Consider the following 13,629-nt stretch of genomic DNA (forward strand, 5'->3'; position numbering starts at 1 on the left):
CCACTCCCCCCTGATCCACGTTTGCCCCGCCCCCTGATCCACGTTTGCCCCTCCCCCTGATCCACGTGACACGACCCCTGACCCACGTTTGCCACTCCCCCCTGATCCACGTTTGCCACTCCCCCCTGACTCACGTTTGCCCCTCCCCCTGATCCACGTTTGCCACTCCCCCCTGATCCGCGTTTGCCACTCCCCCCTGATCCACGTTTGCCACTCCCCCCTGATCCACGTTTGCCACTCCCCCCTGACTCACGTTTGCCCCTCCCCCTGATCCACGTTTGCCACTCCCCCCTGATCCGCGTTTGCCCTTCCCCCTGATCCGCGTTTGCCCCTCCCCCTGATCCACGTTTGCCCCTCCCCCTTATCCACGTGACACGACCCCTGATCCACGTTTGCCCCTCCCCCTAATCCACATTTTGCTCCTCCCCCTAATCCACGTTTGCCCCTCCCCCTGATCCAAGGGTGCCACTACCCCCCAAACAACAGGTGCCACTACCGTGGCAGCGTGTGGCTGTAACCCGCGACCGGGAACGCAAACTCGCGCCCGTTGGCTCGCGGCCGGCGTGCCAGCGTGTGCCACTGCTGCTGCTGCTGCTCCTGCGGTGCCAGCGTGTGCCACTGGTGGGCGGCTCCCCGTGCGCCGCCTCTGCCGGGCTGCTGCCGCTCCAGGCTGTGCCACTGATGCCGATGGGAGCTGCCTCCGACTCCTCCGCCTCCGCTGACTCCAACTCCGCCTCCGACTCCGCCTCCGACTCCGCCTCCGACTCCGCCTCCTCCGCCTCCTCCGCCGCCTCCGACGCGCACGATGTCGTTGATGATGTTCTCCCTCTGCTCCACGCGCCGCGCCATCTCCGCCTCGTCGGGGTCCGAGAAGACGTCGCGAGGGCGGCGCCGCGACCCGCCCCTCGTCGTCGTCGTCGTCACCGCGTCGTCGTCGTCGTCGTTGTCGTCATCGCGAGAAGGCGACAACGGTGAGGACGGTGAGGGCGGTGAGGGCGGGGGGGAGGCGCGGAGGGGGGGGTGCGACGGAGGGGACGTGGCGGCGGGGGGCGAGGGGGGGGATGGGGGGGAGGGGCGGGGGAGGCGGCGGGCGGACAGGGAGAGGACGGCCGAGACGAGGCCCAGGAAGACGCCGAGCACGAAGATGAGAGCCGCTCGCTCGGGAGCTCCTGGGGGGTGCGCGGAGAGGGGGGGGGCACGTGGGGGGGGGGGAAGAAGGACGAGGGGAGGGAGGAGGACGAGGGGGGGGAGGGGGGAGGAGGAGGGAGGAGGAGGGGGGAGGAGGAGGGGGGAGGAAGGAGGAGGAGGAGGGGAGAAGGAGGGGGGGGGAAGGAGGGGGGAGGTCAGATTTGGAATCAGCACCCTGAAATTAGTCTAAAACAGCTGCAAAAGTCAAGGCCAGAAAACAATGTTTTTTGTTGTTGTTGACCAGTGTTATCATCCAGCAGTTGAACTGCTGAATCAGCGAGAGAGCCGCTACAACAACAAGGAGGTGATATACGTGGCGATGGGCAAGCAGGAGGGGGTCTGAGCTGGAAAGGAATTCCACCCTTCGGACGCAAACACCTCAGTTGTGTTAATGGTGGAGACAGAAACGGAAGCTCATTCATGCAAATCTCTCTCCCTAATCTCTCTCTCCATAACAAAGGTCGCAACCGGGTACCCGATACCCGTACCCTACCCGATACCCGGCTACCCGTACCCGGCCGGGTACGGGTATGGGTACCCATTTGCAACCCTGGTGCGGCCGGGTACAGGTAGGCCGTGAGTCACTGGTGAGTAACCGTTTGTCACTCATTTCGGGTAGGGTACGGGTAGGGAACGGGTACACGTACTCGGCCGGGTACGGGTACCCATTTGCGACCCTGGCACGGCCGGGTACGGGTAAGGAATCAAAACCCGTTTGCGACCTCTGCTCCCTAATCTCCTCCATTAACACAACTGAGGTCTTTGCGTCCGTGGATGGAATTCCTTTCTAGCTCAGATTCCCTTCCTGCTTGCCCATCACCACGTATATAACCTCCTTTCGATTTAAAGCTTTCGTGACTGCAGGGATTCATCTTCTCGTTGTTGTTGTAGCGGGGATGGAATTCCTTTCCAGCTCAGACCCCCCTCCTGCTTGCCCATCGCCACGTATATCACCTCCTTGTTGTTGTAGCGGCTCTCTCGCTGTGTTCAGCAGTTCGACTGCTGAACGATAATTTTGTTTTCCCGCCTGAGGACGATCGCTTGGGTGTTGCGATCGGAATGTCGTTATTATTTTATTTATTCTCTGCCCACGTGGACTTTACCGAAAGAACCAAAGAGCATTGATTCCCTGCAGTCACGAAAACTTCAAATCAAGAATGCGATATATACTCTTAGCTTTTTATTTTCGGTAAAGTCACGTAGGTAAAAATAATAAAAATAAAATATGATAATTAATTTTTTACCCTTCTATCTGGCAACAAAACTGACACCTTTTTTTATAAGGAGTCATGTTTGCATAGACCACAATACCTGCAGCCATAATGCAAAACAAAAAACATAACTCTGATAATGTATGCACTGTCATTGAAGTTGATTGGTCCATACCCGAGACAGCTTTCCTTAGAGCCTAGTCTCACATGGTGTTGGACCAGATGACACCAAAATGCTTAAAATCAAGAATGTGATACAAACTCTTAGATTTTTTTCTTCGGTAAAGTCCTGTCGGTAAAAATAATAATAATAAAATAATAATAATAAATTAAAAGAACTCAATGAAATCACGACGTTTCGGAGGCACTTGATACAGTAAATTCAGCTGTGACGGTTCCACCTGAAGACGGAGGCTTGTGTTGCCTCCGAAACGTCCGTGATTTCATTGAGTTCTTTTCATTTATTAGTATTTTATTTTATTATTTTTATTATTTTTTTCCTACATGACTTTACCGAAAAAAACCTTCCAGTCACGAAAGCTTCAATTCTAGAATTAATGTAATATTTATTGATTTTACTCTGATCACATTTGCAATTTCCCCACACAGACCCAGACCCCTCCGAGGTTGCGTTGGGTCCTACGGACGGCTGCCCCCTAACGGCTACAGTCCGTTAGGGGGCGGCGATCGTAATCCAAACACCGATTTGACGAATCCACAAACACGCTCAAACTCGCACACACATCAGAGGTCGCAACCGGGTACCCGATACCCGTACCCTACCCAATACCCGGCTACCCGTACCCGGCCGGGTACGGGTACCCGTTTGCGACCCTGGTGCGGCCGGGTACGGGTACGGGTAGGCCGTGAGTCACTGGTGAGTCGCCGTTTGTCACTCATTTCCCAACGTCTTGTCTCTTCTCACAATTCATCCCAGAGGTCGCAATCAGGTACCCGATACCCGTACCCTACCCGTACCCGGCCGGGTACGGGTACGGGTAGACCATGAGTCACTGGTGAGTAACTGTCACTCATTTCCCAACGTCTTGTCTCTTCTCACAATTCAAGTTCCTAGAATCAACCCACCCGCGCCTGCAACGTGGCTTCATCCCAGAGGTCACAATCGGGTACCCGATACCCGTACCATACCTGTACCCGGCCGGGTACGGGTAGGGTACGGGTACGGCCGGGTACGGGTACCCGTTTGCGACCCTGGTGCGGCCGAGTACGGGTAAGGAATCAAAACCCGTTTGCGACCTCTGACACACATGCACAGCCTGGAGACATTATAACCGATCTAGGATGTTCTCTCAGCCGGCTGAACGAACACGGCAGCAATTAAAACTTTCGTGCAGGGAATTCAAATTCTTTGGTGCTTCCGGTAAAGTCCATGTAGATAGGAAAAAAAAGTGAATAAAAAAGTAATAAAAATAAAACAAACACCGTCGCGGTTTTTGTTAGATTTGTATTTGTATTACTATTTTATTATTTATTTTTTTATTACTTTTTTATTTCCCTTCTACGTGACTTTCCCGAAAGAACCGAGAATATGCAGCAGCAATTGTCAATACAATAGGGGACGAAAATATTATGATCGAATAATTTTTTAAACTGTAATCAGGATCAGAATATTGCATTGATACTGCAGGAGGAATCTGATGAGCTATGAAGCTCTGGACCAGTAAGTGGTAGGGGTAGGGGCAGTATGAGTGGTAGGGGTAGAGACGGTGTGAGTGATAGGGGTAGAGGCAGGGTGAGTGGTAGGGGTAGAGGCAGGGTGAGTGATAGGGGTAGAGGCAGGGTGAGTGGTAGGGGTAGAGGCAGGGTGAGTGGTAGGGGTAGAGGCGGGGTGAGTGGTAGGGGTAGAGGCGGGGTGAGTGGTAGGGGTAGAGGCGGGGTGAGTGATAGGGGTAGAGGCAGGGTGAGTGATAGGGGTAGAGGCAGGGTGAGTGGTAGGGGTAGAGGCAGGGTGAGTGATAGGGGTAGAGGCAGGGTGAGTGGTAGGGGTAGAGGCAGGGTGAGTGGTAGGGGTAGAGGCGGGGTGAGTGGTAGGGGTAGAGGCAGGGTGAGTGGTAGGGGTAGAGGCAGGGTGAGTGATAGGGGTAGAGGCAGGGTGAGTGGTAGGGGTAGAGGCAGGGTGAGTGGTAGGGGTAGAGGCAGTGTGAGTGGTAGGGGTAGAGGCAGGGTGAGTGGTAGGGGTAGAGGCAGGGTGAGTGGTAGGCGTAGAGGCGGGGTGAGTGGTAGGGGTAGAGGCGGGGTGAGTGGTAGGGGTAGAGGCAGTGTGAGTGGTAGGGGTAGAAGCAGGGTGAGTGGCAGGGGTAGAGGCAGGGTGAGTGGTAGGGGTAGAGGCGGGGTGAGTGGTAGGGGTAGAGGCGGTGTGAGTGGTAGGGGTAGAGGCAGGGTGAGTGGTAGGGGTAGAGGCAGGGTGAGTGGTAGGGGTAGAGGCAGGGTGAGTGGTAGGGGTAGAGGCAGGGTGAGTGGTAGGGGTAGAGGCAGGGTGAGTGGTAGGGGTAGAGGCGGTGTGAGTAGTAGGGGTAGAGGCAGGGTGAGTAGTAGGGGTAGAGGCAGGGTGAGTGGTAGGGGTAGAGGCAGGGTGAGTGGTAGGGGTAGAGGCAGGGTGAGTGGTAGGGGTAGAGGCAGTGGTAGGGGTAGAGGCGGGGTGAGTGGTAGGGGTAGAGGCAGGGTGAGTGGTAGGGGCAGGATGAGTGGTAGGGGTAGAGGCAGGGTGAGTGGTAGGGGTAGAGGCAGTGTGAGTGGTAGGGGCAGGGTGAGTGGTAGGGGTAGAGGCAGGGTGAGTGGTAGGGGCAGGATGAGTGGTAGGGGTAGAGGCGGTGTGAGTGGTAGGGGTAGAGGCAGGGTGAGTGGTAGGGGTAGAGGCAGGGTGAGTGGTAGGGGCAGGGTGAGTGGTAGGGGTAGAGGCAGGGTGAGTGGTAGGGGTAGAGGCAGGGTGAGTGGTAGGGGTAGAGGCAGGGTGAGTGGTAGGGGTAGAGGCAGGGTGAGTGGTAGGGGTAGAGGCGATGTGAGTGGTAGGGGTAGAGGCGGTGTGAGTGGTAGGGGTAGAGGCAGGGTGAGTGGTAGGGGTAGAGGTGGTGTGAGTGGTAGGGGTAGAGGCAGGGTGAGTGGTAGGGGTAGAGGCGGTGTGAGTGGTAGGGGTAGAGGCGGGGTGAGTGGTAGGGGTAGGGGCAGGGTGAGTGGTAGGGGTAGAGGCAGAGTGAGTGGTAGGGGTAGAGGCGGTGTGAGTAGTAGGGGTAGAGGCAGGGTGAGTGGTAGGGGTAGAGGCAGGGTGAGTGGTAGGGGTAGAGGCAGGGTGAGTGGTAGGGGTAGTGGCAGGGTGAGTGGTAGGGGTAGAGGCGGGGTGAGTGGTAGGGGTAGAGGCGGTGTGAGTGGTAGGGGTAGAGGCAGGGTGAGTGGTAGGGGTAGAGGCAGGGTGAGTGGTAGGGGTAGGGGCAGTGTGAGTGGTAGGGGTAGGGGCAGGGTGAGTGGTAGGGGTAGAGGCGATGTGAGTGGTAGGGGTAGAGGCGATGTGAGTGGTAGGGGTAGAGGCGGTGTGAGTGGTAGGGGTAGAGGCAGGGTGAGTGGTAGGGGTAGAGGCATTGTGAGTGGTAGGGGTAGAGGCGATGTGAGTGGTAGGGGTAGAGGCGGTGTGAGTGGTAGGGGTAGAGGCAGGGTGAGTGGTAGGGGTAGAGGCGATGTGAGTGGTAGGGGTAGAGGCGGTGTGAGTGGTAGGGGTAGAGGCTGTGTGAGTGGTAGGGGTAGAGGCATTGTGAGTGGTAGGGGTAGAGGCGGGGTGAGTGGTAGGGGTAGAGGCAGGGTGAGTGGTAGGGGTAGAGGCAGGGTGAGTGGTAGGGGTAGAGGCGGGGTGAGTGGTAGGGGTAGTGGCAGGGTGAGTGGTAGGGGTAGAGGTGGGGTGAGTGGTAGGGGTAGAGGCGGGGTGAGTGGTAGGGGTAGAGGCAGGGTGAGTGGTAGGGGTAGAGGCAGTGTGAGTGGTAGGGGTAGAGGTGGGGTGAGTGGTAGGGGTAGGGGCGGTGTGAGTGGTAGAGGTAGACGGCAGGGTGAGTGGTAGGGGTAGAGGCGATGTGAGTGGTAGGGGTAGAGGCGATGTGAGTGGTAGGGGTAGAGGCAGGGTGATTGGTAGGGGTAGAGGCTGTGTGAGTGGTAGGGGTAGAGGCGATGTGAGTGGTAGGGGTAGAGGCGGTGTGAGTGGTAGGGGTAGAGGCAGGGTGAGTGGTAGGGGTAGAGGCATTGTGAGTGGTAGGGGTAGAGGCGATGTGAGTGGTAGGGGTAGAGGCGGTGTGAGTGGTAGGGGTAGAGGCAGGGTGAGTGGTAGGGGTAGAGGCGATGTGAGTGGTAGGGGTAGAGGCGGTGTGAGTGGTAGGGGTAGAGGCTGTGTGAGTGGTAGGGGTAGAGGCATTGTGAGTGGTAGGGGTAGAGGCAGGGTGAGTGGTAGGGGTAGAGGCAGGGTGAGTGGTAGGGGTAGAGGCAGGGTGAGTGGTAGGGGTAGAGGCGGGGTGAGTGGTAGGCGTAGAGGTGGGGTGAGTGGTAGGGGTAGAGGCGGGGTGAGTGGTAGGGGTAGAGGCAGGGTGAGTGGTAGGGGTAGAGGCAGTGTGAGTGGTAGGGGTAGAGGTGGGGTGAGTGGTAGGGGTAGGGGCGGTGTGAGTGGTAGAGGTAGACGGCAGGGTGAGTGGTAGGGGTAGAGGCAGGGTGAGTGGTAGGGGTAGAGGCAGGGTGAGTGGTAGGGGTAGAGGCAGTGTGAGTGGTAGGGGTAGAGGCGGGGTGAGTGGTAGGGGTAGGGGCGGTGTGAGTGGTAGAGGTAGACGGCAGGGTGAGTGGTAGGGGTAGAGGCAGGGTGAGTGGTAGGGGTAGAGGCAGGGTGAGTGGTAGGGGTAGAGGTGGGGTGAGTGGTAGGGGTAGAGGCGGGGTGAGTGGTAGGGGTAGAGGCAGGGTGAGTGGTAGGGGTAGAGGCAGTGTGAGTGGTAGGGGTAGAGGCGGGGTGAGTGGTAGGGGTAGAGGCAGGGTGAGTGGTAGGGGTAGAGGCAGTGTGAGTGGTAGGGGTAGAGGCAGTGTGAGTGGTAGGGGTAGAGGCAGTGTGAGTGGTAGGGGTAGAGGCAGTGTGAGTGGTAGGGGTAGAGGTGGGGTGAGTGGTAGGGGTAGAGGCGGGGTGAGTGGTAGGGGTAGAGGCGGGGTGAGTGGTAGGGGTAGAGGTGGGGTGAGTGGTAGGGGTAGGGGCGGTGTGAGTGGTAGAGGTAGACGGCAGGGTGAGTGGTAGGGGTAGAGGCAGGGTGAGTGGTAGGGGTAGAGGCAGGGTGAGTGGTAGGGGTAGAGGCAGTGTGAGTGGTAGGGGTAGAGGCGGGGTGAGTGGTAGGGGTAGGGGCGGTGTGAGTGGTAGAGGTAGACGGCAGGGTGAGTGGTAGGGGTAGAGGCAGGGTGAGTGGTAGGGGTAGAGGCAGGGTGAGTGGTAGGGGTAGAGGTGGGGTGAGTGGTAGGGGTAGAGGCGGGGTGAGTGGTAGGGGTAGAGGCAGGGTGAGTGGTAGGGGTAGAGGCAGTGTGAGTGGTAGGGGTAGAGGCGGGGTGAGTGGTAGGGGTAGAGGCAGGGTGAGTGGTAGGGGTAGAGGCAGTGTGAGTGGTAGGGGTAGAGGCAGTGTGAGTGGTAGGGGTAGAGGCAGTGTGAGTGGTAGGGGTAGAGGCAGTGTGAGTGGTAGGGGTAGAGGTGGGGTGAGTGGTAGGGGTAGAGGCGGGGTGAGTGGTAGGGGTAGAGGCGGGGTGAGTGGTAGGGGTAGAGGCAGGGTGAGTGGTAGGGGTAGAGGCAGTGTGAGTGATAGGGGTAGAGGCAGTATGAGTGGTAGGGGTAGAGGCAGGGTGAGTGGTAGGGGTAGAGGCAGGGTGAGTGGTAGGGGTAGAGGCAGGGTGAGTGGTAGGGGTAGAGGCAGGGTGAGTAGTAGGGGTAGAGGCAGTATGAGTGGTAGGGGTAGAGGCGGTATGAGTGGTAGGGGTTTACGTAGTATGAGTGGTAGGGGTAGAGGCAGTTGCATCTCAAATCGGTGGTGTAAACCTTACCCCGTATGTATCCATATACGGCCAAGGTACTGCTAAACGTTACCATAGCAACCATGTCTCCTGGTCACGTGAGTCCTACACACAAAAGGAACATCATCGTCTTCATCATCATGATCAGAGCGGTAGGCAGCGTACGGCACAAAAGAAGCTCAACACGCCCGTGTAACATCGGTAAACATCTTCTTGGTTTTTTTTTTCTCGGTAAAGTCACGTAGAAGGGAAGTAATAAAATAATAAAAATAAAACATAATAAAATGAAACAATTCTCACGACGTTTCGGCCACAACGCAAGCAGCCGTCCTCAGGTGAAGAATCGGTAAACATGTTAACTTGTTGATGGTATGATAACACTGGTCAACAAAAAAAACATGTTTTTCTGGCCTGGACTTTTGCAGCTGTTCTAGACTAATTTCAGGATGCCGATTCCAAATCTGATCTCAGATTTGCTCTATCGCATCTTATTTTTATGCTATCGGCATACCCCATTTTCATTGATTTTACCCGAAATGAACTCTGTCACTTATGATTGCAAGTTGTTGCGAGTCGGTGACTGCTTTAGTGTTAAAATATGGTGCTGTATTTTTAGGATAGTGTGCTTATAATATCATTTTATGTAGATATCCACATTTATTTCATATTTTTCTTCTGCAGTTTTTAATGAAAATGCAATATTTGAGATCTCAAAAACCTGATGTGATAGACAAATACTGATGCCAGATTTGGAATCAGCACCCCATAAAATTACCTTAAAACCGTTGGAATACCTCATGCCAGAAAAAGTGTGTTGACCAGTGTAGTCATAGGTGTTGTACCCTTTATGGGATTTAAAGCAGGAGGTATTAAGGATGTCTAAACACCCCACCAAGAAAAATAATCTAAATTTGAAAACGAATTTCCTGCCATTTTCTGCCTAAATATTTTAAAATCCACTAACACGTGGGAAGGACTTTTTTAATTTATTTTGTACAATAATGTCTAATAGTGTATTGTATTACATTGCTCTGTTTTTTCTTTATTTACCTTTTCTTGTTTCATTGTATGTAATGGCAGAGATTAGGGATTAATAAAGTACAACCATAACCACAATCATATACACAGAAATCTATTTTATAGCAATACATTAGGGGGGGTGACATTTTGAGCATATTTGAATATTGGGGGGATGTGTCCCCCCCCCCCAAAATCTATTATAATTACAGCCTTGCCAAACACCAAACAGATTAAACATTTTGCAACAGGGGGTTGTGTTAAGATGTTAAAACACCAACACACATAATGCATTGTGTAGGGCACCCAGTACTGCATTAACCACACACACACACAGCACATTGCAAACACACATTGACAGAATCCATGGCGTTTGTCATTGCAACCCACTGATCTCCAAGCGTCAAGACTTCTTCTCTCTGGTTTCACCAGCAGTGTCAGACCAGAGAAGGATGTCAAAAGTTGACCAGTACCAGTACAATGCCACTCGAATCAGAGCATCTCTAACTCGGGGTGAGCAGCAGCGATTCAATGGGAACCTATTCACCACCCACCCATCCACCCACCCATCCACCCACCCATTCACCCACCCACCCACTCATCCATCCACCCATCCACCCACCCATTCACCCACACACCCACCCATCCACCCACCCACTCATCCACCCACCCATTCACCCACCCACCCATCCACCCACCCATTCACCCACCCATTCACCCACCCACCCACCCATTCACCCACCCACCCACCCATTCACCCACCCACCCATTCACCCACCCACCCATTCACCCACCCACCCATCCACCCATCCACCCACCCATTCACCCACCCACCCATCCACCCACCCACCCACTCATCCACCCACCCACTCAACATTTTTTTGGCAGTGTCAGAATATGAAAAATAATAAACGTTGTTGTGTTTATCCTTTATGATAATACAATAGGGCTTGTGTTAAGACGTTCAAACAGATGATACATTATCATGATGATTGCTTGTGTTGCAAGTCGATACGTCGTGAGAATTTAATTGTTTTATATTTTTTATAATTGTATTATTTCCCTTCTACGTGGCTTTACCGAAAGAACCAAGAAGATGACTCCATGCAGTCACGAAAGCTTCAAATCAAAAGATGATAGATTGTGCAGGGCACCCAGTACTGCATTAAGCACACACACACACAGCACATTGCAAACAAACATTGACAGAATCCATGGCGTTTGTCATTGCAACCCACTGAATTCCAAGCGGAAAGCTTCGTTAGGGTCGAGAGAACGACCTTAAACGTCGGACATCCTCCTCATTCCTCACCTCGATCAGAGCGAGGCGAGAGAAGCGTTCCAGCTTGTGGTCTCCCCCATTCCTTTGAGTTTGGTGGTTGGTGGTGGTGGCACGAATTGTTTGCGTTATATTTGTGTGTGTGTGCGCTTGTGTCACAACAGTTATTATTAGTTGTTTTAAAAAAAAGTTAGCGAAGAAACGCTTCGGTCGACGGGTAAGTTTTATTTTCTTACAAATGTGTGTGCAACTTTGTGCGCGCGTTGAGGTCTTTGTGCGAACTTTTAAATCGTAGTAATAATTAGATAAATAAATGCGTCTTGACATTCCTCACCCCTCGATTCGACGATTCCCTTCCTTTGTACTCTCAAGCCGGAATCGATTATTTGAACATGCCCACCCAGGAAAGTCTGCCGGCGATTTGTTTAAATATATAAAAACAACCTCCAACAAAATATTTCTTTGCCCCTACAATTTAAACGTGGCGATGTTAAAGAATCGTTTAAAAAAAAATAAAAAATAAAAAAACTTTTTTAATAATGTTTATTTCCTGGATCGAATTGATCGATTTAGGAGGCGTCGTCTTGTTTACTAATCTCGAATCGATTCCGGGCGAGCGCCGTACGTGGTGACGTCGACCCGTAGCCGTGCGCGTGACGTCACGACGCCGAGTCGTAGACCGGTCGTGACGTCGCCACGCAGGCAAGTGCGCGCATGACGTAATGACGTACGTGACGTAATGACGTTCGCATTTGTGCGAGACGTCATTGCGTATTCTGGGGGAGGGGGTGTGAATGCGGCATTTGCGGACGTCGCCCGATGCGCGATGACGTCACGACGCAAGGATTTCCGGGTGACGTCAGCGCGTAACGGTGCGTCATGCGTCACCGACCTTTTCGATGATAATTCACTTTTCGATTTAAAGCTTTCGTGACTGCAGGGATTCATCTTCTTGGTTCTTTCGGTAAAGTCACGTAGAATGGAAATAATAAAATAATAAAAATAAAACATAATAAAATAAACATTATAAAATAAAATAAAAAAAATATAATAATAAAATAACGTGCGAATTATTTTATTATTTTATATTACTATATTATTTAATTATGTTTTATTTTTATTATTTTATTATTTCCATTCTACCTGGCTTTACCGTAAGAACCAAGAAGATAATTCACTTTGTAACACGATTTTTGTCCCTGGTAGGTAGTAAGTGTTATTTTCTAATTCCTTATGCATCAAAGGTACAGAGAGTGGCTATCATTCCCCACAAACTTTGCTTTCGTGACCAGGACTTTCTTTACGTGAAGGAATTTACTGAAAATAAAACACCACGTTTTCTCATTGAAAAAAAATAGGTGGATTTCAAAATAGGTAGATTTCGAATACGATTTACAAATGTCACTGTCCTTGTCACCCAAGCAAAGTTTGTGGGGAATAAGAGCCACTGATAATGTAGTTACTACGCCACTGATAATGTAGTTACTACACCACTGATAATGTAGTTACTACGCCACTGATAATGTAGTTACTACACCACTGATAATGTAGTTACTACGCCACTGATAATGTAGTTACTACACCACTGATAATGTAGTTACTACACCACTGATAATGTAGTTACTACGCCACTGATAATGTAGTTACTACACCACTGATAATGTAGTTACTACGCCACTGATAATGTAGTTACTACGCCACTGATAATGTAGTTACTATGCCACTGATAATGTAGTTACTACGCCACTGATAATGTAGTTACTACACCACTGATAATGTAGTTACTACACCACTGATAATGTAGTCACTACACCACTGATAATGTAGTCACTACGCCACTGATAATGTAGTTACTACACCACTGATAATGTAGTTACTACACCACTGATAATGTAGTCACTACGCCACTGATAATGTAGTTATTACACCACTGATAATGTAGTTACTACGCCACTGATAATGTAGTCACTACGCCACTGATAATGTAGTTACTACACCACTGATAATGTAGTTACTACGCCACTGATAATGTAGTTACTACGCCACTGATAATGTAGTTACTACGCCACTGATAATGTAGTTACTACACCACTGATAATGTAGTTACTACTCCACTGATAATGTAGTTACTACACCACTGATAATGTAGTTACTACACCACTGATAATGTAGTCACTACACCACTGATAATGTAGTCACTACTCCACTGATAATGTAGTTACTACGCCATTGATAATGTAGTTACTACACCACTGATAATGTAGTTACTACGCCACTGATAATGTAGTTACTACACCACTGATAATGTAGTTACTACACCACTGATAATGTAGTTACTACACCACTGATAATGTAGTTACTACACCACTGATAATGTAGTTACTACACCACTGATAATGTAGTCACTACACCACTGATAATGTAGTTACTACGCCACTGATAATGTAGTTACTACGCCACTGATAATGTAGTTACTACACCACTGATAATGTAGTTACTACTCCACTGATAATGTAGTTACTACACCACTGATAATGTAGTTACTACGCCACTGATAATGTAGTTACTACGCCACTGATAATGTAGTTACTACACCACTGATAATGTAGTTACTACTCCACTGATAATGTAGTTACTACACCACTGATAATGTAGTTACTACACCACTGATAATGTAGTTACTACGCCACTGATAATGTAGTTACTACACCACTGATAATGTAGTTACTACTCCACTGATAATGTAGTTACTACACCACTGATAATGTAGTTACTACACCACTGATAATGTAGTTACTACACCACTGATAATGTAGTTACTACGCCACTGATAATGTAGTTACTACACCACTGATAATGTAGTTACTACTCCACTGATAATGTAGTTACTACACCACTGATAATGTAGTT

At 51.0% G+C, this 13,629-nt stretch overlaps 1 protein-coding gene across 1 annotated transcript in view; it reads right to left on the reverse strand.

The window, feature by feature from the left end:
• Positions 1-492: 492 nt before the first annotated feature.
• The window catches only part of LOC144949946 (translocation protein SEC63 homolog), a 220,308-nt gene continuing 207,171 nt past the window's right edge, over positions 493-13,629 (reverse strand). The window contains exons 8-9 of the mRNA XM_078879935.1: positions 5,206-5,212; positions 493-904 (exon numbers count right to left, since the gene is read on the reverse strand). Of these exons, the coding sequence (XP_078736061.1) occupies positions 493-904; positions 5,206-5,212 (419 nt within the window). The remainder of the gene's footprint in view (positions 905-5,205; positions 5,213-13,629) is intronic.

This window comes from Lampetra fluviatilis, chromosome 55, assembly GCF_964198595.1.
Source record: "Lampetra fluviatilis chromosome 55, kcLamFluv1.1, whole genome shotgun sequence".
Classification (NCBI taxonomy): Eukaryota; Metazoa; Chordata; class Hyperoartia; order Petromyzontiformes; family Petromyzontidae; genus Lampetra; species Lampetra fluviatilis.